At 52.0% G+C, this 25,046-nt stretch overlaps 1 protein-coding gene across 9 annotated transcripts in view; it reads right to left on the reverse strand.

The window, feature by feature from the left end:
- Positions 1-205: 205 nt before the first annotated feature.
- ERI3 (ERI1 exoribonuclease family member 3) overlaps positions 206-25,046 on the reverse strand; it is a 122,156-nt gene continuing 97,315 nt past the window's right edge. For all 9 annotated transcript variants that reach the window (XM_054572118.1, XM_054572116.1, XM_054572114.1 and 6 more), the window contains one exon: positions 206-510. In XM_054572118.1, the coding sequence (XP_054428093.1) occupies positions 428-510 (83 nt within the window). In that variant the 3' untranslated portion in view covers positions 206-427. The remainder of the gene's footprint in view (positions 511-25,046) is intronic.

Raw genomic sequence — 25,046 nt, forward strand, 5'->3', positions numbered from 1 at the left:
GGCATGTTTACAATGGGGATGGGGTAGACACAGGGTGGGGCCTGATCTGTCCTGGAGCCCTGGGGGCACCACACACCATGCACTACGGATAGGAGGGGGCACAGGGGGGCCTGTGGCCCCAGCAGAAGCCTGTGTACCAGGGAGGAGGCGGTGAGTGCCTGGGTCGCCCTAGCCCAGGCCCATAATGGGAGGGGCTCATACTGGGCTGGGTGGGGGGGGTGTGGGTGGGGGGGGGCCACAAAGTATCTGCTCAGGAGGGACCAGGTGGCCAAGCCCTTACCTAGGGCACAAGCCCACAGGGCAGGCCGGGGGGACACTCTGGACGTAGAGCTGTGCTACTCTCCCTTTTCCCCTCTGGCGAGGGAGAGGAGGGTTCTGGGCTGGGCCAAGCAGCTACCCTGTACTGCCCCATCCTGTCCTCGGCCAATCAGAACGGCTTCGATGTCTGCTTGAAGATGAAGCCTCGATATGCAAGTGTCTTCATGATGTTGGCAATGTTCTTGCAGTCATCTAAAAAGAGGAAAAGAAGACATTTAGACAGGCCCCTGATCCTTCCCTTCCCTTCCAGGCATGCCCACAGGTGCTCTTACATAGGTGGGGGTGGGAAGCAGGGTCAGATTCAGGAGCCACAGACTCTAAGCCAGGGGGTCCCATCCCCTTGCGGCAGCATTTCCAGCTTTAGGTTGGGCTGGGTGATGCTGGCCCAGCAGGAAGCCTGGTCTCAATGCTTCTCAGTCCCATAATTCATGCTGGAAATTGGCCGGCGTGTCCCGCCCCGGCCCCAGCAGTGATGTATGGGCGCCGTCGCAGTAAGAAAAAGGCAGAGTAAATGTGTAATTTCTCCCTTGACGGCCCCCGGCCGCTGGGCGATCCTTCTTGTTGCCGCCGCGTGGGGACGGCCTGTCCGCCACACTCCGTCTTCCCGCCACCCGCCTTGATGTCTCCATTTCATTACTGTGCGACCATTTATCACGCCCACGGCCAGGGTGACTTTGCCAGCACTTGCGTGTGTGTGGGAGATGTGGCCCAAACCATAATCACTGGTGACAAGGCACATGCCTCGGCACTTCTGGGCCAGGACCCTGGATAACACCTGCCCTGAGCCCCGGGCTTACATGCTCCAACAGCAGCCTGACAGGACACCGGCTCCTGGGCAGCCCCAGACCAGTGGAAAGTGCCCAGCTGTGTGGTTCCCTAACACCCTGGCCAGCACCTCCTACTAGATACACCTGAGCCCAAGTCCTGCGGCTCCCGGCCCAGTGGGCCCAAAGCTGGTGCTGGTCGGGCTTTAGCCCTGTCCAGCTGCATCTCAGGTTACATATGTCTGTGTCTGCCAGACTCTGTCATGGCAATTTCACTAGTATTGTTCCCCACGTTCAAAACTGTCCTGAACCCTGGTGGCCACAGGAACAGGTACTCTAGGGCCTCAGCATCATGGACATGGGCCAGGATGTGTTCTGTCACCACTAGCAGGAGTTCCAACTGCCCACAGCTTGTGGCACCATAGCACACCTAGGACAGAACTGGCCCACGTGCCTGGGTTTTCTCGCACTGCCCACAGCAGCTGCCAACTCCCCTTCACCAGCCTCTCCTTCCACCTCCCACAGGCGCTTCTGGCTATAACCAGGGCCTCAGCCACCACCAGCCCTCATGGGATCGATGGCTCTGATGGCAGAAGTATGGTACATCAATGTCATAATCAGAAATGTGAGGGGTGGTAAGGTCAAGGTGGGGTCAGGAGGCCTCCACAGCTGTCAAGGACCAACTCCTGTCACTGAGCCACTGAGTTCCCCTACCTGTCCTTTCTAGGACCTTAGACTAGGAAGGGGGTTCACCAGAGCTAGAAAAGTTGCAGGAGTGGGATAAGGGTCTGGTAAGCCCAGGGCCAGTACCATTAGCCAGCCGCCAGCTCTGCAACCCCTGCGTGGGCCAGACAGCCACACAGGGCCCTGTCTTGCAGAGCTCAATGTGAATGTCGGTGGTGGATGTGAGCATGGAGAGGTGACCCGGGACGGAGACACAGAGACATCTTGTTCTTCCAGGGACTCAGGAAGTCACGAGGGCTGGTCTGAGGCAGAACAGAGGGAAGACAGATGGGTAGGGAGTGGCGGCCATGGCAACTCCAGACGTGACCCATCCCTGTGGTTTATGGGCCGGACACGCACCCCGCTCATCTGAGGCCCCGTCATTTGTCTCCCTTAGTGTGTATGCCTGTGCTGGGGAGGGAGGGGGTGGAGGGAGGGGACTGTGACAGGAAGGGGAGCAGGACAGCAAGAGCTGTGCAGGAGGGGCACGGGTGGGACTGGGGCAGGAAGAACCCTGGGAGGGCGTATGGTTCATGATAGGCCCAGAGCTGTGACAGAGTGATTTTCTTCCCATAGGGGTCTGGTCTTGTCAGGGCACCTCCTATCCTTCCTGTCTCCTGCACTCTGGGGACCATAGCCGCTCTGCATATTAAGAATAAGTCCCCTCGTTATCTGCAATTACCCAGCAGCCACACACCTCATTTCTTCCAGCAGAAAAGAAAATTAGTTTTCTATTGACTTCATCTGGCTCCTCCCTCATTGCTGGACAAATCGCTCAATCTGCCTCCCCTGGCCCAAGAGAAAGTGCCCAGCCCCTTCCCTCGGGTCACCTGCCGTCCAGAGGGCAAACGCTGGTCTCCCACCTGTGCCTCACCCTGAGCTGGGAGAAGATCCACATGCCCCAGTCTCTGTCCTTGATCTCCCCCAACTCTACACACAAGATGGCTTCACCCACGCCCCGAGCTTCAACTACTACCCCTGAGGAGCACCATCTCCAGCCTGGAGCTCTCCCCTGAGCTCCACACCCCAGATCCAAATGCTGGAACAGCTCTTTATCTAGACACCCACACAAACTCAAGATGCCCAGTAATAACTGATTTTCTTTCCCAAACCTCTTTACTGCCTTGTGTTCCCTACCCCAGTGAAAGACACCCCAAAATGTCCCAACAAGAAACCTGAGAGTCAGGCTTGACACCTCGCCATCTCCCTCACTCCCCAAATCTAATCAAGTGTGAACTACATATTTTATTTTCTGTCTAATCATCCACTTCTCATCATTCTGGCAGTTTCCCCGCCTTGACCAGCCCACCATTTTTTGCTTTTATGACAGTGTGTCCTCTTCGCCCCTCTAACCCATTCTCTTGTTTCCTTAGAGATCTTCCTTACACAAATCTGATCATATCCTTTTCCATTTAAAGCCCTAACCCCTATTTTCCATTTACTGTTTTCTGAAAATGATAAAGTAGGTTCTGGAGTCAGACCTGTTTGTAGTCTTAACTTTGCCCACTGGCTGCATCCCCTGCTGAGTAGTTTCTCTGAACTTCAGGTTCCTCCACTAGGGGTGACAATGGACACTGACTCCGTGTTCTAAGGACTGTACAGGTGATGCACCCACGTGTCTTTGTACGTGCTTTCTGTTTGGAACACCTCATTGTCTTCTTCTTGATGGGAAGGCAAAGATGCTAGCTTTCTGGATGGCCCAATGGTGAGAAAGTACATCCTGTACAATCGATGGCACAGGTGACGTAGGGGCAGACAAGCTTGATGAGACCAACTGTCACTCACTCCACCAACTTTGACTACTGGTCCTGTTTGCCAGGGATTGTTGCACCTACGTTGCTGCAACTGGTCTGCTACAATGAAGAAAGAGAGACCCAGACTGGGGGAGACACTAGCTTCAGTTCACCCAGCAAGTGGGTGACAAAGCAGTTAAGGGCTTCTAGTACAGGCTTTTTCCAGCCCTTGAAGCCTTCATAAGAGTCAGTGCAACCTTCTTATGATCAGTTTAAACAATCAATGGCACCGGTAGAAAATGAAGAAACCAGGCAGAAGCAGCACAGAGACAGACCTGGGTCTTTCAACAGGCCATGCGGTCAGAGAGAGCAATAGGGTGAGGCCGGTGACAGCATGGCCTCTCAAAGACCTCTGCTTTGAAGCCCGGGGGCCACCTGGATCAGCAGCACCATCTTTTGGCACCTCTCACTGAGCTAATGAGGGGAGCCTGAAGCTGTTACGGGGTGGGGGACCAGAGCGGGTAGGCCACAGCTTTGTGCTCACATTGAAGGCCTCTGAGAATAAGTCTTCCTCGCCTCCGAATTCTAGACGTCTAACCTGTTTTATGTTCCTGTAGGGTCATCACCTTGTGAAAAAAAAAATGACCCTCTTTTCTTCTTATGGGCATTAATATTCTTAATGTTGGAAATATTTTATATCACCAAGACTACAGTGGGAGGGGTGCAAAGGTATAAAGCTCTCAGGTGAGTGGGGCTACTGCCCAACAAAGGGCAAGCTTGTTGGCTGGGCCCAAGGGTAGTCCTGCATCTGCTGTGCAAAGGAGCTGGTCACTCAGGACACTCAGGGAGAGCTCACAGAGGGCCACCGCCTGAGGCTGACCTGCTCCAGTTAGCTGCACTTGTCTGGGAATTGTACAGTAAAGGACAGGAAGCAGAGCCTGGACCCGGAGGGAAGGGGCCCAAGGAATGTCGTGGAGGCTCATTCCTTTGTGTGTTCATTCATTCGGCAAACACACTGACACCTTCTGTGTGCTGGGTGCCCATGGGCCATGGCGGGCACAGGGCTGCACAAGCTCTCAAAGCTCCCTGCCCTCAAAGAGCTCAGACAGACCTGTAGGTGGTGCAGTGTGAACATTGCTAGGAGGAAAGGAGGCACAGAAAAGGTGTCTCGTTCAGTGTGAGGATCTGGAAGGGTTCCTGGGAGGACAAAGTTAAGCAGAGGTTCGAGGGGCATGTGGGCAGGGCTAGCCTGCAAGCTGGGGTTGAAGTAGGGGGTGAATGCTTGCATAATCACAGCATAGGCACATCCTAGAGGGGAAATGTGGAGTGTCCAAAAATAATGAAGTTTAGCAGGTGGTGGTGAGGGGTGATGAAGAGTAAGAGACAGGGGAATGACAGGCAAGAGATGAAGCTAGTAAGGTCAGCAGTGACTGGCTAGAAGAAACCCCAAAGAGCTCTGAATTTTAAGAGCTTAAGATTTTATTATTCTGGGATTGATGGGGAGACACAAGTTTGAGGAGGAACATAATAGGCCCAAATCTGTGTTTCAGAATTATCACTTGATTAGCCCTCAAGGCAGAGACACCAATTAGCAGATTGTATAATGGCCCAGGCCAGAAACGGCACCGAGAACTTGGCCAATGGTGGTGGAGATGGAGGTGAAGACCTACTGGTGAGGTGGATGGAGGCAAGAGATTTTGAGGAAGTATACTGAGCAAGCCTTAATGAGAGGATCGGAAGGGCTTGGAGGAGGGAAGAGTCTAGGACCTTGGTGCCACTCACTGAGATAAGGCAAACCAAGAGAAGGTGCAGGTTTGAGGCAGTGACGGACTTAGCCGTGGATGTGGCAAGTCTTGAGGTTCCTGCGGGACATCTAAACTTATCATATATTTCCTTTACAGTTTCAAGGCTTTATATCTTACTTTAAAAGACCTTACCTATCCCAGTGTTACTAAAAAACTATGTTTTCTCCTAATACTTTCAGTTTTTATCCTTAACTTTTTAAGCTGTCAGGAATTTATTCTGTACATGGTGAGAAACAGAGGCTGTAACTTCATTTTTTCACTGGTGGATGGCCAGCTGTCCCATCACCACTGCCAGAACTGTCCGCGCTTTGCCCGCCCTGTTGAAATGATGCCTCTGTCACATATACAATACATGAGCTTACGGGAGCCAGCAAAGAGAATGAATGTGAAGCAACCAAAGAGGCAAAGGGAACATGAGGGGCAGCAAGGAGACTAGCTGATAACTTCATGGGAATATGAAGCAGTGTGGCCTGAAGAAAGTTTCAGACACAACCTGAAGCCTCCTGCCTAAAAGCTCAGCCTGGTAACACACCCTCTCAGTGATCTCCAGGAGCTGGTGGGAATGGGGCCAGAACCTGTGGCGCAGGGACCAGCAAAGGTGGGGTGGGGAGAGCAGTGCAAGGAGCAGGAGCCATGGTAAGAACAAGGGCGCGAGAGCCTTGAGTGCGCAGACACTCTGGGAGCTCGTTTTAGCCCCACATCTTCCTGTTTGTCTGTTTGGACATCTTGGCAGCAGCATACCTGAGAGCTAAGGGCCAGCGGGTCAATCCCAGCCTGCTGGGCGCAAGCTTGCCAGATTACATATGTCGCCAGCTCCGCAGGAGACATATGTATATTAAAAAAATTTTATTGTTGTTTTATCTAAAATTCTGATTTAACTATATTTTTATTTGCTAAATTGGCAACTCTATGCTGTGAACATGGGCAGGGGTGGGTGGTGGTGTCAAGGCAGTGAATTTAGGACTGAACCATCAGAGGGACCCTGTATATCCTTACATCCTGGGTTCAAATCCAAACTCCACCAGTTAACTGTGAACTTGAACAAGTTACTGTACTTTAACCTTTCTGGTTTTGATTCCTTCTTCTCTAAAATGGGAATAAAAATGACAATTATAGCAATTACTCCCCTCAAAGGGTTGTTAAAAAGATGAAATGAGTTTTTATTTGTGAAGTGCTTAAGACAATGTCTGGGTTAGTTACTGTTATTGTTGCTGTAATTCTAATAATATCCAATAAAAATATTGTTACTCTAACCGTAACACTCTGTTATTTTCTTGTTCCTTGTCCCAGACACGGCCCACAGTCCCTGGGCCCCCAGACAGCGCCACCTTGGCCCACCTAACGCTCCCTCCAGATACAGACGCCATCTCTCCATAGACACTGCTCCCACAGCTCCCTCACGCTCCCCCCAGGAAGGGTCCTTAGAGCCTCAACTCCAAAGTGACCCCTTCTTCGGTGCCCCTCCTTGCCCCCCTCCATCCCGCCGAGGTGCCTGGAGGTGCCACGGGGCTGATGGTGAAGGATGACGGTGGTTCCACAATAAGGGGAAAAGGCAATTTCATCTTGATTAGCAGGCTATTTCTCTCTCCATAATAAGCGCGCTCCAAATAATTAGCGTGTTTTACGTAATAATGAAATTACAGAAATGCAGTCCACTTATTCAAACAACTCACCATTACCATATTTTTAAATATTAGACTTAATTAGAGTTTATCACTTCAGAGAAGTATGCGGACCGAAGATGTTTTTAAAAAAATCCTCATAAAGTGTTTATTAAGCGCTGGTAAAGCTGGGATAATGATGTGTTTGGAAATTAAGGCAATCAAACACTTACCGCCGCTCCTGGAGGCCGGGCATGGAAATGAGGCCATTACACGCCCATTACCCGCCAGCTCACAGCCACTTGGGGGGTGGGGAGAGGACGCGCCTGGCCGAGAGGGCAGAGTGCCTGGAAAGGCCGGTGCCAGCACCCCCAACAGCCTGGCCAGCGGGCACGGCGTCGGACCTCTTGTATCGCTCACCCCCAGGCCACCAGGAGCCCGACTCAGACTTGGCCAGGGAAATGGCTAGACTGGTCCCCAAAGCCAAAGCCACCTAAGAGCAGCCCTGACCCAGACTCCCAGGCCTGACAGGTTATGTGAACTCCACTCAAATCCCAGTGCCAAGTGGGGACAGAAGCAGGTTGGTCAGTGTGAGGAGGTGGAGGCTGAGGACGCAATCGTCCCGGAGCCAGTGAGCCCTCCCCACTTTGGCCCACACAGGAAGGGGCAGCTAGAGTGGTGGGGAAGGGGCCAGGAGGGGGCTGGGGAACTGAGTCGGGAGCCAAGGGTGCCCAGGAGCTAGGGGCCAGGCCTGGAGCACCCCTGGGGATACAGACCTGGAGTGGGGAAAGGAGGCCCGACGGGTGGCAGGAGAAGGCCTGGTGGCTCCAGGCCCCATTTATCCCGGTGAATAACTAATTCCAGAATTTATAGTGCTGGGTTTTTGTTCTGTGGCCATTTATATCTGCAAGGGGAGGAAATGAAGAGGCAGCACGGACGCCACATCTTTCTGTGTTATTGCTTGTCTGCCATTTGCAAATCATTATTAATTGTGGGCCCTGGTGGCGGGCCGGGTGGGGGCCGGGCTGGGTACATCCACATAGCTCTTCATCAAGGACCCCAGCCGCTGCCCCAGAGAGCCAATTACCCCGCCCTGATTGGGATCAGATAAAGAGGGAATTTTTACAAATTAGGGAATAAATAGAATTTCCACACAGGGCGCGGGCAGGACCTGAGAGGCTGTAATGAAAAACCATCCGTCACCATCAGCGGCCTAGGCACGCAGCCCCGGCACTCCCTCCCCTTGTGGGCCCGCCCTCGTGTTCAGGGGCCTGGGCGGACAAGGCTAAGGACACCCCCAACCCCTCCATGGCCCAGAACCAGGGAGAGTCCTCCGGTGAGGTGCACGCACCCTTTGGGCTGGACACTGTCCCTTCCCTGCCCCCGCCTGCCTCTCCCTCAGGGTCTCGACCAGGAGGAGACTGAGGCAGCCCCGAGAAAGGCCCGAGTTGGGGACCACAGGGCAAAGATGATGTCCATGCCCCTACAGCTATGGCAGCCCTAGGGCAGAGCCCCAGCCCTGTGGACCACTCACTCTGGGCTCCCATTAGCGCTCCTCCCCTTGGATCATTAAATATGTATATCTTATTACACGCCTTGTTAGAGTATCGAGCTCTATTGACTGATGATAAATCCTGAGCCTCGTCCTGGCCATAAATTTATCTGGAGATGATGAAGACTCAATAATCTAGTCAGGCAGATAATATCATCGGGCCTTAAAAAAGATCATTACATTATATGTCAGAATTAAAAGTGAAATACGCCGTAGTAACAGGGCGGCTGCTCTGGCCATTACAATGGGTGCCCGCCTCCCCTGACTCCTTCCTAGCCAAGGCCCCATCCAGGTAGAGGGGCCAAGATGCCTCACCCTCCTCCTGGCCCTGGGATGCCACAGCTAGAAGTGCCAGAGGATAAGCTAGGGCCAAGTGAAGGGGACCCGGCCAGGGAGGGCAGAGGAGTGCGGGGAAGAGGTGGCTACTGACACACTCGCCATACCTGAGCACATCCGCCGTGCCTGGCAGCCACCTCTGCTTCAACCAAGCTTTGGCCTTAATCTGTCCCTATGGAGTCTCCTGTGGGACTGTCTCCTGGGGGTCCTTGAGTAGCTCCAACAGAAAGGTGACAGGGCCTCACCCCTTTCCTAGATGGCCTGACTAACCAGGGCAGGTGCTTTCCAAAATGAGGACACTGGGATACAGAGAGGTCACGCTACCTGCCTGTGCCGCCCCAGACCCCGGGGCCAGCAGCCTACCTGGAGAACTTCCTGGGAGCGTGTGCTATCGGTCACCACCATGGCCACCTCCCTCCTGAGACCTGCCTGTGACAGTCTCTACATCTTGTCCTTTGAGAAACTTGCTGCCAGCCTCCTGGTTCTTTGACCTCAGCACTAATGACCTTGCCCATTTTACCTTATTTTCATCGTTTCCAGTCACACCCTCAACCTTTTTAACATCCTCTACTGCTCTTCCTTTGAAATATTAAATTCAAATATTCCTAGTTTCTGATGACAATACACTTTTTCTTTCACTCACTCGTAACCATTTACACCTCTGCTTCTCCATATACATCACCCCTCCTGCCTTCACCTTTTTCCCTGTCCACTTTGCATTACTTACCCAACAGCCCTTCCCCTTCTGCCAAGCTGGCAGAGTCCACTCCTCCCTCACGCACGTGACCAGGGTGACTGCTTCATGCTCTGAGCCATTTGTGGTGACCCTATTCCCCTTGCCAGTCACTGATTTAGGGGTGACCATGTGTTCTGGCTACTGAGATAGGAGGGCAAGTTTGCTGAAAGATCTTCATGGAAAATTTCTTCACCCTTAAGAAAAGAAGCAGAAGGGGGAGATAACCCTTTATATTCTGCTGGACGTTTTCATGTTTGCACATGTCTGGGACTGTAGAAACCATCTTCCAACCTGAAGGGGACTTAGCCTACTAAGAACACAATGAAGATCAAAAGAAAAAATAATGGAAAAAACCTGAGTTCTTGATGATGTCGCTGAGAGGCTGAATTAACCAACCTGAGGGTCACTTCACCTGCACACTTTTGTGAGGTAATAAATCCCCTTATTATTTAAGATATTTTAAATTGAGTTTTATTTTCCTGGTAGCTGAAAGCACACTAACTGATACAGAATTTAAAGGCAGCAAAGAGAATGACATAGCAAATGGACCCTATAATGTAAACTTGGCTGACTAGAGGAGGCAGGGCGAAGGGCAATGAGGGCGCTGATGTTCCAGGGCAGGAAGATGGTAACCCTTATTGTGCTCTCTCTCTAATATGACCAGAGGGTTTCCCACTGTATCTGAGGATACAGGCCCTGTTACTAAAAAGGCAAAATGAGTCAAGTCTAGATGGGAACCCATGTGAAAACAGAGAGGGAAGAAAATGCAACTTCACAAAGAAAGGTTTTCTATGTCTGTGGCTTGGGGAAAAAAAAACCCAAAAATCCTCACAGCTCCACAGAGTCATCAGAGACTTGGGCTTCTTCTTTCTGTCCTGTCTTTCTCCTATTAGTATGTTGTTCCTAATTTCCAAGTTATCTCATGGTTCAAAGTGGCTGCTGGCGCTCCAACCATCACATCCACATTTTAGGAAAGAGGAAGAAGGAAAAAGGAAGAATAATGTATTATCTAGCTGTGTCAATTCCTTTTAAGTATTGTTCCTGTAGGTCCCATAAAACACTTCCTTTCGTCTCACTGGACAGAACTCAAGAGACACAACCATACCAAATTGAATGAAAAACTAGAAAAACTAATCTTTTAACGGGGTACACACTGCTGCCTCTTATTATACAGGGGCACTATTTAGTGACTAAGAGGGACAATGGATATTGGGTGTGTACCAAGTAATTTCTGTCCTAGAAACACAACTGATCTATCTTGGATTCCATGGTTCATCATTTCAATCCTTTCTTGTCAGTATTCTTAACTCTCTTGCCCCTTTTTCCTTCCCTCACCCTTGCCTGGAAAAAACCAGACTCTGCTTTCTCTGTGCCTGCACCTGGGTTGAGTGTGATTAGAGAAAATCACAACCATACAGATTCATGCCACTCATAAAATCATATTCATCAAACCTCAACTGTGTGTATAAAAGTGCCTAGCCATTCTAGTCAGTGTGCACGTTCTCTCTCCCTTTCTCCCTAGTGACAATTTCAAAGTTTATTTACCTACCACAATCTCAGATGCCGTACCCCCAATATCGTCCCTGCCCCTCACTCACTGTCTCCTACTTCATGGGAAATACCGACGCCTCTCTCTGGCATCTGGGCCAGTTCTCACTTCTCATCCTGTTACAAGAGAGCGCCCGTCCTGATGTCACTTCTAAAGCCCATCCCTCCACTCTACTTGGGTCTGGAGTCCAGCCTTTCCTGCCTTTCCAGGGGCCTGCCATCATGAGTAACCTCAGCTGTTTCTTCCTCACTGGTTCCCTCACATCAGCATGTAAATATATTAAATTTCCTTAAAACAAGTCTTTAAAACAAGTTCCCTTTAACTCCCTTTCCCATGTGGCTAGTATCCAATCTCTCCTCCCTTTCACAGCCACACTTCAGAGCTGTCAACGCTCGTGGTCTCATTTACTCATCTCCCACCCTGCAATCTGATTTCCCTCACTGCTGCTTTGCCAAACTGCTCCCTCTAATGATCGCTGCGGCCTCAAGGGGTGAAGTCCGGTAGGAAGGTTTCAGATTTAGATGGATCCGACCCCATGGACTGACACCTTGAAACGTTCTTCTCCTGGCTTCAGGGACACCACCTTCTCTCCCTACCCAACCCTCCTCCAGCCCCCTCTGTACATGCCTTTGCTTCCAACCAGCCCTAAGATGTGGGTGTTGCTCAGAGCTGCCACTCACCCTCTTCCCTTCCCACTCTCCACTCTTTCCCTGGGCAACCGCACCTTCCACTGAGATTTTGATTACCACACATCTTTCAATCATTTCTAAGCCTATATTCTGACTACTACTATCCCAGTCCGAGCACCACCAACTTTCATCTAGGGACAGCAGTGCCCCTGCCAATCTCCTCCATGTTGTCTGTCTAAACCGCAAATCTCGTCATTTCACTCCCTGTCTTAAAACACTTCAATGATCTGGGAAGGATGTTAGTGGAAGTACTGGTGAAATTCAATAAGGCCTTTAGTTAAAAGTATAGCATTAATGTTAATTTCCTAGTGCTGATAATTACACTGTGATTATATAAGATGTTAACCCTAAGGAAAGGTAGGTAGCAGATACACAGAAACTTTCCTGCTAATGTAGAATTAGTTCAAAGTAAAAGTTTGAGAGTTAATAATTAAAACAACAAACAACCAACACCACCACCTCCAACAGTGCCTCATTGCTGTCAGGACAGTGTCCAAACTCTAGAAAGTCCCAGGGACCTTCCCAGGGTCCCCTCTTGGGTCCTATCTGTCCCACTCTCTTGTTGGATGAAGCCGGGGGGAGTTCACATTCTCTTGCCTCTCAGCCTTTTCACATGCTCTTCCTTCTGCCTGGAACTTCTCCCTCCACTTCTCAGCTGGCACTCCCCCTCATACCTCAGGACCTGGGCTTGCTGTCATTTCCTGGGGGTGCCTTAGCTGCCCTCCCACATTTGTGTTAGGAATCCCCTGTATGTTTTTCCCCATTGTGATTGCCTGGGTCACCCCCTGCTAGACTACAAACCCCTCGAGAGCACTAATGTTAGAGGCCCCCAGTCTCTACATAGTAAGTGGAAGAATGGAAGGATGGAGAAAAAGAAAGAGGGAATGGTGGGGTGACAAGATCACAGGTGAACCTGCTCCAGCCCTGACATTTGCTGCCCAGAGCCTAGACATGCCCTGGAAATCAGTCCTGGTACTCTCCCCAGCTTCTAAAGTGCCCCGAGGCTCCAGGCCCCTCCCTGCCTCCACTCCTTCCTAACATCTACCTAAAACCTGCCATGCCAGGAGGCTGGCTGCGACCCGAGTTCTCAACAGCCTGGCCAGCTGGTCCTGCAAACCAAGGCGCGGGTGGTGCTGGGGCTCCCCAGTCCTAGCCAATGATGCCCTGGAGGAGTGCCTGGCTATGCCTGGGGACTCGGAGGGGCACTGCCCTCCCTAAACCCAGTCTCACCTGGTAAATATTTCATCCTCAAGCTGCTCAGCTAATCCCTATTAATTTCAATACCGCCGCCTTGCCTGGCTCAGCTCCCAATGCATTATTTATCCCCTTTGTTTGTTTGTCGCTAACAGGTGGGCCCCAGCGGAGGCGCTGACTGGGGACAAGCCCACTCCATCACAGTGTGGCTGTGAATTAATCATGAGGACTAATGGGAACCACCTCAGCTCCAGGCACTTCTCTATCCGCCTGTCCCTGCCCTGGCACACAGGGGTGGGCCAGGGCCATCTCACCTCAATTCAACTCAATTCAAAACAATACATTTTATTTACTATCTGCCTGCATGAGTCCGATGCTATGTTATGCTTTGGGGATGGATATATGCTGAACAAAATGGAAGTAAGTTCCTGCCCTCAGGGAACTTACAATCTATGGGGGAGAGAGGCATTAAATAACTCATTTCTTAATTATGACTGTGACAGTGTATAAAGGCAGTGAGGGTGCTTTGGAGTGCAGAGGGGAAAGAGGGAAGACTTCCCTGGGGAAGGAAAATTTGAGCTGTACTCTGAAGGATGAGCGGGTGTTCATTAGGCCAAGGGGTGGGAATGGAGGCGCCCAGGAGAAAAATGAATGTGGGAAACCTTAAGGTGAGAGAAGGCATGGCAGGTTCCAGGCAATGAGGGTGGGCATTGTGCTGGAGCACAGGGAGCAGGAGAGTGGCGTGAAAAGGGGCAGGGGACGCCTCTGCACTAACAAGGCCCAGTTTGGGGATGCTCTTCTCCCTAAACAACCAGTATCTGTCCCAGTGGATTACAACAGAGTCACCCAAACACCCTGACACAAACACACACTCAATCACCTCTGCTGACTTGAGCAACATCTGATTTCTTGGCTGTGTGCTCGAGGCTCCTGAGAGGTGGTCAAGACCGCTGACCCTCTCCTGCACAGCTAGGAAGCTCTGAGGAGCATTTGGTCCGGGGGCCTGTGAGGGGCCTCTCAGCACCCTGAGGCTTAGCTGGGCCATGGCAGAACAGCACAGGATCTGGCCCATGGTCCCCCTCCCGGAGGGAGCCCAGGCGCAGGGGTGGGAACACTGACCCGCCTCAGCCACAAGCGCTCACACCACTTCCAGGGAAGGGACTTCCCTCGCCTCTGAAAACGCAGTGCTGGACTGGGCACTCAGAAGATCTCCGCAAACACACATCTGAATGAATGACTGAACAACAGCCAATGCCCAGCAGAAATCTTCTCCCCAGACATTTCCCTCAGAACTCCCCCAGAGATTTAAGCAGTCAACCAAGGTAACTTGCACTCAGGGTTTTACAGCACTTCCAAATCCTCAGAGTAAGCTTGGAGAGGCAGGAGCCATCGTCACCCCTACTTTAAAGGGGAAACACCAGAGGCCCCCGATGGTGAATGACTTAGCCAGGACTTCCCACCTCGAAGTGATGAGCCTGAACTAGGAGGAGATCAGCCTGTCTCTAGGCACCTGGCTCTAGCATATCCACAGATGCACCCGCTCTGTGGGCATTTCCCTAGGAATCTCTTAGTGACTCCAGGGACCTTAGCTCCCAAGAACAATCTGAAAAGGCACCTGGCTTATGAACCAAGTGCAGCTCTGCCAGGGCAGAGGCCTCATTGTGCACATGGTCAGGGTTTGTAATTCTATTCAAAGTGGCCACTTTGAAAATCCATATGTCTTTAGGCACCCCATACATCATGGTGTCAAGTCCTGGAGCAGAGGCATCCAGCGGCAGCTCCCTACACCATGGTGTGCGCCCACAGGCCTGATCCCACCCGTGCACCTGGCTCCCAGCTGCTCTGGCAGCACTGCCCACCTTGTGCCAAGGCTCGCACTGGCTGCCTGCCTGGCCCAGCTTGATCCTTGCCTCCACACTAGCCTGGCTGCTGGGCCCCAGCCCTGCCCCACACGCCTCCTCTGCCCTACCCAGACTCTGCTTGCTCTCTTGGAGCTAGGCAGCCAGCACAGAGGCAGCCTCGATAACTCGCTAACGTGCTGCCCATGCTGTTCTTAAAAATTTATGACTGTGCAACATGAAAAATCCGGCTGAGGAGCCGTCATTAGCGGCACGGCCTCCCTCCCCCACCAGAGCCACCCTCGTAAATTGAGATTTATGGCTGCGGCAGGCGGGTGGGGTGTGTGCGGGCAGTGAGGATGCTGTGGGGGAGACAGGGAGAGACTGATGAGGCGGCGGTGGGACCAGGGGCTCCCCCCTGCGGCAGCTCCAGTTTATCACAGTCTGCCCTGATACCTACTGAGATAAGGCCTGGCTGGGGTGTCAGCGCAGCAAGGATGCTAGACTCTGCTAGCAGTGGGACCGGAAGGGAGGGGCCTATCCTGTGCCAATCACTGGCTCCTTTAGGTATACGGCCAGTCCTGAGATCCAAGTGCTAAGCAAAGGCCTCTTAGCAGGTTGATTTGGGGAAGGGCAGGTTGGACCTGGGAAGGAAGCACCTTTCTATCCTTGTTGGGGTCACAGGCCTGGGCCCCCCGGGTCAGCTTCTCCAACCAGAAGCATCTAGGTTGGGTTGTAGTCGTGGTATCCCAACTACAGAATTGAAGGGGAGGCGTGGAGGGTGGCATAAGGATGCCAGGACCCTTCCCATCATTCTCTCTGGTACGAAGGGCCAATGGAGAGGCTAGTAAAGGCGGAGAGCATGTACTGGACCCAGTCACTCAGCCTCCCCCCACGGAGGCCAGGCTGGGGCTGAAAAGAAGAGGTGATCCCACAAACTCGCCCTCCTTCTCTGCAAGCCCTCCCTATTACTTCCCCTTCCCTCCTCCCCTGCTCACTTAGCCCTGTCAGCCAGGCCATTATGAAATTGGGGTTTCATTTACAGACTAATTAAACATTACAGCTTGTTCACAATTACAACGCGGGGATGAGGGAGTAACTAATTACGGAAGAAATGAGCTAACATTTATCTCTGCTCCCACCCTCCCTCGCCCCACTGCCCCCCCCAATCTGGCTTCCTCCCACTCTCTGGTCAGCACCAGCTTGCAAGGCTTATTTCCTAGGATGGGGGACTGGAAGGCCCTGGCCCCCACCCACGCTGGACACAAGATCTTACCGCAGTTCCCAGCTACTCTGGGGGAGGGGCTTCGTTCCCAGGCCCTGCCTAGGGAACAGTCAGGGCTTTTGCAGCCCTGTGTGAGTGTGACTAGAGAAGGATCTGTGACAATATGTGAGTTATGACATCTGGGCTGGGGGTAGGAGGACATTCTGCTTTGGTGTATGAGTGTGAGAAGTACTGTGGGTATCTTAACCTCGTGCGGCGAGGTTTTGGTGTAACGGCTGCAGACAACTATGTGTGTGATAGGGTGTGAGTATGAATGAACCATGCCCTTACCCTGCCAACCCCAGGACATAACAGAAAAGAACTAGGTGGCTGCAGGAGGTGATGGTCAAAGCAGGCCCGGGACGTGGCCCTGGCGGTCTCAAGCCCAAATCTCTACTGGGAGGCCCCCTTCACCACCACCTCTGAAGCAAGACAGGCAGAAAGGGTGCCCTGCCCTGGATCTCACCTCGTCCCTGCCCTCGGGCTGGCCTTGCCTACTGGCCAGATGCCCTGTGGGGTCCAAGGAGCCTCGGGGGATCTGGCGGGGGGGACCCTGTAGGCAAGAGTCCTGGGGTCTGGCTGGCCTGGCACAGAGTTTAATAATAGTAACAGTGAGAGTAAGCGTTTCCATCCTTCCTGCCTTTGGGCAGAAGAAGAAAGGAAAGAGGAGGGAGAGGAGGGAGTGGAGGGAGCGGGCTGAAGGGAGGCTTTGAGGCCTCAGAACTCACATCAAACAGCCGGATCTGGGCCTAATTGTCTGACCCCTGCCCCTGCCTTCAATCAGCTCTGCGGCTCCCCGCCCGCCCCTTGCCTAACTAGCAGCCATGTTCTCCTCATTAGAACAAGCTCCCCTTGCACACGTGTCCCCGGACATGTCCCCAACACTCCCAGCTCCCAACCCTGCCTGGTGGGTTCGTACAGCTGGAATCCAGTTTTGGAGGGGCCTCTGGGACAGCTACGCCCCCAGCCACCACAGCTGGCTGGCCTGAGCCGCTCAGCCCCTCTCCCTGAGCTGCAGGAGCCTAGATGCCACGTGCTGTGACATATTTCTGGGCAGGCTCAGCTGCTGGGTGCATTCTGTCATCTGTGTGTCCTTCTTGCTATAGCCCAATTGTCTCAGACACACAGCTCCTGAGAGCGGGATGTGTTTGAATCCTGTTCCCTTCTGTCTGGTTCAGCCTGGCAGGGGATCTGGTCTGGGTCAGGGTTTGTGCTCAGAGGCTACAAGCTGAAGCAACTTGTCTGCCTACTGTACAAGGATGGTTCCTTTAAATGGATCCAGGCGTGGTGATGTGTGAGTGTCTGGGGTTGGTGGCACAGCAGTGAGGCAGTGCAGCTTGCTGTTAAGAGCTCTGACCCTCGAAAGATGTGTGTTTAAATTATGGCTCTCTACTTCCTTGCTCTGCAGACTTGGGTGAATGACAACCTTCCTGAGCTTCAGTTTCCTATTTGGTGACATTTTTATTCTTCTGTCTCATAGGGTTTGGGAATTCAGTGAGATAAAAGACATAGTCTTCTTTACTCCACCTGACACTCAGCAAATGCTGTGGAAGGATACTGGTAGAGATGGGGATTCGGACCAGACCAGATTCCCCTCTCCGTAGGCCACAGGCCCTGCTCTTCCCAGCTGGGGTCTGGGCCCTGGGCCCTGGTCAATAGTGTTAAGGACTGGAAGAGCTGTGGGGAAGGGCCCAGAGTCTGGCAGAAGAGGAAGAACAGCTCCCAGGGGTACAGCTAATACTAGGGGCAGGAGCACCTAAGCTGGAACCTAAATTTGGAGGCAGGGATGTCACACAGCAGCAACAGGTGGGAGGGACAAGGGCCGAGCTTAAGGATTGTCAGGGGGCATTAGGTCAGATGAGGAAGGTCATTAGGACTGGTCCATGAGGTATGAATCACCCCATTAGTACTGTGGGCAAAGGAGAAGGGATGCTGTGAACCCACTGGAGTGCAGGCTGTCTGGGCTGCTCTAGGAATTCATTCTCAGGGTAACAGGCCTGAGTGGGATTCGGGGAGAGGCCGGCATGGTCTGGGCCCTGACATTGTCTCTCACCTTAAACCAGTGGTAATGACTTGCAAATATTGATGAAAACGCAAACTAGAGAGATTGTATTTTTCGGGAGTGAAGGTGGGGAGAGGGGATAAGGAGGGAAATAAACTGAAATGAAGTCCGGTTATCTCCCATCTGTGGCTGCTCCTAATCCCCCAGCGCAAAGGAATCCAATGCAGCCCCTTATCTGCCCTGTCAATCACTCTATCACCACCCAGTGCTTGGTGGGCACCACACACCCTCATATACACTCAAGCACATGCTCACACATGCACACACACGCACACACTCACTCCACTGACTCTTGCTCCAATACTCCCGCCCACCCCCAGCCCATTACTCCTCTGAGTAGGAGCAGCAAGCACGCGGGTCCTGCCAGATGGATGCAATTTGCATAATATCAGCAGTGGAGGCTGCAAGATCACCAGGGGTCAGGGCGCTGACATCCCCGCACAGTCTATCTGCAAGTGCTAATTTGGCCAGCATTGATCTGTCTTTCTGATTTCTTTGTCATTTACGTCTGCGATGGTTTGACAGGAGATACAGAGAGAGACAAGGGGAGGCTGGGCTGGGGCCTGGGGCTAGGAAGGTAGGGAAACAAAGATTGTACTTCCCAGTGCATCACACACAGAGAACACATACATACATATACGAGAACCTTCCTCCATCCATCCGTCAGTCCACTCATCCACATGCTTATCCATTTTCTGTCTGTGGTTGCTACTGAAGACTAGAGCATGGTATCTGGCAAGAACCAACCCCTCAGATGTCCCTGGGGTTCCAGCTCAGGGCAGAAGGTGTGCACCCCTCTCTCTAAGCACTACCCAAGCAGGCCAGTGGATGCCTGGAGAGCTCTCTCTTCTCATTGCTATTCTTCCTCCTCACTTTCTTTGGGCTACACCACAAAGAACCAACAGGAATGGGGGTAGTGCTGGGAAAGCATGTACTCCAGCTGTCTCTGCACCTTCTGCCTGGGGCAGCCAGGCTGACTCCTCCCCTTCCAGCCTGAAGGTGGCCGAAGCAGGGGAGACATGGGGGAGTACTCCTCTGCCCCTGTAGGACAGCCAGAGAGAGGGCAATCAGGTCTGCAGGGGCCTCATATCAATTCCTCACCACCATCCAGTCATCTGAAACTCAGACAGAGGGCTCTTGCTAATTCTTAAGTCCTAGCTGAGCCAGAAAGTCCTATGTCAGATCATATCTAAATGCCACATTCTGTTGAATGCTGGGCCAGAGTCCCAAAATTCTTCCTTGCCTTTGGAGGAGGGTTCATTATAGGGATGGAGATTATGCCAGGATGAGAGATGTCATGGGGAAAGGGGAGGGGCAGAGAAGATCACAACTCTGGGAAGAAAGCGCCCACTGCAGAGAAGTGGACATGGTCAGGGGAGGCAGAGGGCTTGAGCCTTCTAAAGGTGAAAGCTCTCTCCCACTGGCCACAGTGGCTGTCTTGGCCCCACCCCCTTTCCCTTGCCTACAGTAGCAGAGGCAGGGTGATCAGAAGGAACTCCCTGCTGGGCAAGAGGGGGGCTGGTGTTTGGTGTGTGCTAATCCTGGGCCTGAGGTCTTCAGAGGGACCGAGAGAGCTTCAAGGAGGGGAAGGCAAAGCTGTACTGTAGATGAGCTCATTAGCCAGCACCCCCACACCCCTACTAAGAGGAGGAGGGCAGGCAGCCCAGGGAGCTGGCGGCAGAGGCGGCAGAGAAAAGGCTGTCACTGTCCTTTCTTCCTTTTGGTACAAGAGTCTCCCTGAGCCAACGATTCTCCCGCAGTGACACCTCTCACGGGCGCTAATGAGATCCATGTCACAGAGCTAATGCGCTCTGACTAGACTCTTGATAGACACCCCACTCCTTCAGGGTAGACCACAGGCCAGTGCTGTCCTTCTGGGGCCAGACCCCCATCCTGCCAGCCTACCTCTCTTGCCAAACTGTGCTGGGCAACAAACTCCTGAGAAAGTCCACTTGTTGTCTGGCCATCCCATCTTACTATGGAGCCTCACATGGACCCTCCTCACTCCCTGAGCAGAGGGTTTAAGCAACCAGGGCAGGACCACCCAGCTGGGCATCAGGGAAGGTTCCAGTTATTCTCCCAGCCAGCTGAAACCAGAGGTTTATAGGGCCTCTATTCCCCAACAACTGATGAGACTTTACCAACAGAAAGAAAGAGAAAGAAAGAAAGAAAGAAAGAAAGAAAGAAAGAAAGAAAGAAAGAAAGAAAGAAAGAAAGAAAGGAAGGAAGGAAGGAAGGAAGGAAGGAAGGAAGGAAGGAAGGAAGGAAGGAAGGGAGAAAGGAAGAAAGAAAAAGAAAGAAAGAAAAAGGAAGCAAAGCAGGCCTGGCTCTTGCCCTTAAAGAGGTCAAGTATGTGGGGTCTGATCATTACCAAACAAATTATAATCAGTGCCTAAGGGTGTATTCTGTACACCCACACCGGGAAGGCCAGGTAAGATTCCCAGAAGAGGTGGCCCCTGGAAGATGGGTAGGTTTTCCTGAGCCAATAGGTAGAGAGCAAACCCAACTCATAGAGCAATAACTGCTGGGGCCAGAAGGAGGTCAGGAGGTCAGGAGGTCAGAAGCCAGTGGTTCCAGGGCCCTGGCTCTGAGCATGACTACAGTCGAAGTGAAGGGATGGCAATGGCTCCTTCCCTTTCTTCCTTAGTTGCTGCTGCTGAAGCTTTGTCAAGGTCTGCCTATTTCACAGGACACTGAAGGGAATGAGGGAGGTGAGCTCGTTGATTTCCTTATCGTCTGTTGGTAGCATAAAGCCTGACACCAAAAAAGGTACTTCTAGTTCAGCACAGTGGTGAGAACACAGGCTTTGCATTGAGATGGTCCTGGGTTCGAATCCTGACTTCTCAATTCAACTGGCTGTGTGACCTCAGGCAAGTCACCAAACCAATTAAGCTTCAGTTTCCTAACCTACAAAATGAGAATGATGCCTGCCTTCATAATACTGGTGTGAAAATTAAGTTAGTTAACATAAAGTACTTCCAAATAATGTGAGTGCCTTGCTGACCCTTGGCTGAAATGAAAGAAGGACCACGATACTCAGCAGTCCCTGGTGGAGGCTGCCTACCTACAGCCTTTGGTCCAAGTCAAGGAAGATGACAGAGCCCACTCAACAGCCAGTTCTACATGCATGTAGTCCTTCCTCACCCACAACCCGCTCCAATGGCACCCTGTTCACTAGGCTCACAAGGCCAAATCCTCTCCCCAAAGAGAAGGAGGAGGAGGAGGGTGGGAGGGGGAGGAGGAGGGTGGGAGGGGGAGGAGGAGGAGGAAAAGGAGGAAGAGGAGGAGGAGTCCCTCCCCTAACCGAGAGGCCATGGTGACAGCCCCAGACCCCCTTTCCTCCTGGAGCTTCAGTGCCTCCATCCCTGAGCCCTATCTCTCCGTCAGTCCCTGGATCAAGCCATTACTCCATCCTGCACTGTGCCTGTGAGCTCCATGGGGCTGGGCACTGTGCCTGTCGTCTTTACTAATATATTTCTAGCATTGATCACAGTTCCCGACACACAGCAGGTGCAAGGTAAATGCTCACTGACCTGGGCCCAACTCCATTCCCACAGCCACTGCTGGCACTGAATTACTCATCACCTCCACAGACCTCACCGAACCTCCCCTTCTGTAGTATCTCCTCACGATTCTTCCATGCACACACTCTCTGGCTGCTCTGACTGAAGCCCAACTCTGACCAGGTCACTCTTCTGCCCAAACATTCTCATACTCCCCCTCAAACATCTCAGCCACCCACATCCACTCTAATGGTCCTCTCTCCTATAGCTGGATTTCCCTGCCTCTCCCATCAGTCCACCTCCATTATGCCTGATCCCTTGCTCTCTTGGCACCTCTACCACCCAATGCTCGGCAGGAGTCCCCCCCAGGTAGACCCCACAGGCTCTCCTTGCCACACATACCTTAGAAGGAGGCTCCGAATCATTGTTGCGACTAGTGTCATCGGTGATTTGCACACTGAGCCACTGCTACCCCCATGGCATTGTGGGAGAACTAGGAGGATCCTGGAGATGGCTAAACTGTGGGATCTATAGAACCCTTGCCTAGCATAACCACTGCTGCCTCTCCCCCAACCCCCAATATACATACCACTCCCCACTCCAGGCTGGCAGCTCCTCACACAGTTAATTAGCACCATGTCACTGAGGACCAGCCTGAGTGGCCAGTGACAGGAGCTGACCCCTGACCCCAGGGCTGGGAAATAGTCCACATCAAACTCTTACAGCGCGACCCTTTTAGCACGCACAGTAACTCAGGGCACCGGCAGCTGAAGCTCATTAAAGCTGTCTCTTTGGCGCGAGGGCCATTAACCTCACTGCTCAAAACCCACACCTCCCATCCCCGCCTCTCCCAGCCCAATTAATGCCCTGCATCCTCCCTCCCTTCCAAGCACCCTCACCCACACCTCAGAGCCAGCCAGGAGCTGGTAGGGCAGCCCTCTTCATTGAAAAATGCAAAGACCAAAAGCCAGGAACCCCCAGTGTCCTTGAGTAACCACTGAGTGCCAGGCCCTGCACAAGCCCTTCACACAGCTGACACCACTGAACCTTCCCAACAGCTCCGAGAGACAGGAGCACGGTCCCTTGTCTAAGGTTATAGGGCTCTGGGTGGTAGAACCAGAACTTCTGGCTCCAAAGTCCTTACTCTGTTGTCACTCTCAGCCTTGGGCTGTCCCTTGGGCTCACCCAAATGGAAAAACCTTCTTTTATAGGGAAGGAAAAAACACATCAGAGATCCAAACCCAGAATCAACATGGGTAAAGAGACAAGAGGGGCACCATTGAGTCCCAGGAGGCAGGAAAGAGCGGAGACAAGGAAGCCCTTTCTCTCAAAAACACCCTGGACAGATACACAAAAGCAGGGCACCCAGCTCAAAGATGCACAGGGTGAGTTAACCCAGTCCCTCTGGTTCCTCCCACTGCCCAGACTCAATTACAGGCAATTCCTCCTCCCCTGGGCCAATGCAAGTCCTCTCACTGGTCTTCATTCGCTGGTCCCTCCCTTTCCCATCACTTTCATTGACTCATCTACTCACTTGTTCATTCATCTACCTATCTGATTGAATTTATTGAGCACCTGTTAAGAACTAGTTTGTGCAGCACAAGTGCCTCAGTGATTCTGAATCAAAGCTCTGATCGTGTCATTCTCTCATTCACAAACTCCCTGTCTTATCAAAACCTCATGAGAAGGAAGATGAGGGTAAAAGGTGCATAAATGGTGCTGGAAGGAGACTTGACCTGGGGTGGTGAATGCACAATATAATATACAGATGATGTATGACAGAACCGTATACCTGAAACATATAATTTTATTAACCAATGTCACCCCAAAAAGTTTAAAAAAGAAGAAAAAAACCTCCCAAGAAATTCACCGCCTCTCTTAACCTGACATTCCAAGCCCACTTACTTCCCCGTTGATTTCCTAGCCATTCTCTAACCGCAAGATCCCACTCCAGTCACTGGAAGCTATTTGGTGATGTCTGGACATGTCCTGTCAATATGCTAGGCTTCTTCATGCCCTCAGGCTTTATACACACGCTTCCCCCTAAAAAGGAAACCCTCCCACATTTTCCAGCCTAGCAAACTCCTATTCATCTTTCAAGGATCCCCTGTCTTGTGTCCTCTTCTCTAGGAAACTTCCTGCCAACCTTCCCGGCATACCACCTTGCTGGGTTTGGGGTCCCCTCTAGATTGCATAGGACAGCAGCTGCTGTGGGGCACTCCAAATTCCTCAGGCCCATTGACTGCTTCTTCTTTCCCCACAACAAGAATGATACAGGGCATCCAAGAAGTCCATGAGATGTAAATGAAGGAGTAGAAGCCATCTTGGCAACTGAAGGCAGGGAAACCTCCCCTGGGGTAGCCCAGTTGTTGCTGTCCCTGACCTTAGTGCTCTGGGTGTCAAATACCCAGTTCAGTCTCTGTCTCCTTCCAGGATGTGAGCTCCCTGAGGACAAGAACTTCTACTCAGAATGCCAAGCACCTACCAGGTGTCTGTGGAAAGGATGAGGGGCTCCTCTGTAGCTGGCTAAAAGATCCTTTCAGTGTATCTTGCCAGTCCCCTCCCCTCAACCTCTGATACCTTCACAAAGGTACATAGGTTATGGTAATGTCATAGTGCCACCCCAGAATACCCGTGTTTCTCCCCACTTGGAATAAAACCTATGCGTGCTTGAAAGCTTGAAAGCATTTGCATGCACGTGTTTGCACATGCACACAAAATAAGATATAGAGAAATGACATACTTTCTGATGAATACACACACAAGCTGACAGCTGCTTCCATATATAGACATGTGCCCTCAGAAAAATATACACAGATATTGTTACACACACATGCATCCCTTAGATATAAACATAAGACGCACACATATATACCCTTAGACTGCAGCTGAAGTTGTCAGATACACACACACACACGCACACACACGAACTCAAAGACAGACAGACACGTATCCATCCTGATGAATCAGAGGCTAGCAGAGCCTCCAATGCCTAGAACCACAGCCGCTCTAGCCCCCTCCCAAGCAGTAATCCCCCTGAGGGCACACCCCCCACCTGGTACCCCAAGTGGCCCCTCCCAACCCAGGCACCGCTCAATGGAGGCTGCTGCTCCTGCGGGGGAGTCAATACCCTGTGGACGGAGCCATCGGTCAGAAGGACCCCGACTAATTAAAAGCTGGTGAGGTTTAAATAATTCATCTCCTTAACTCCCATTGATCGCCCAGTTTAGTGGCCACAGACTTGAAACAATATTAAACAGTCTCCTCCAGCTCCATGGGGGGTAGGTAAGCTGACATATGCCCACCCCTCTGAGGACATCACCCACCAGAGATACAGCTGGGGGCAAGGGTACCTTGGCTTGAATCCAAGGCCCAGAAC

Source organism: Pteronotus mesoamericanus, unplaced genomic scaffold (assembly GCF_021234165.1).
Source record: "Pteronotus mesoamericanus isolate MK-2021 breed Mesoamerican mustached bat unplaced genomic scaffold, CSHL_Meso_final contig_221, whole genome shotgun sequence".
In the NCBI taxonomy this organism is placed as follows: domain Eukaryota; kingdom Metazoa; phylum Chordata; class Mammalia; order Chiroptera; family Mormoopidae; genus Pteronotus; species Pteronotus mesoamericanus.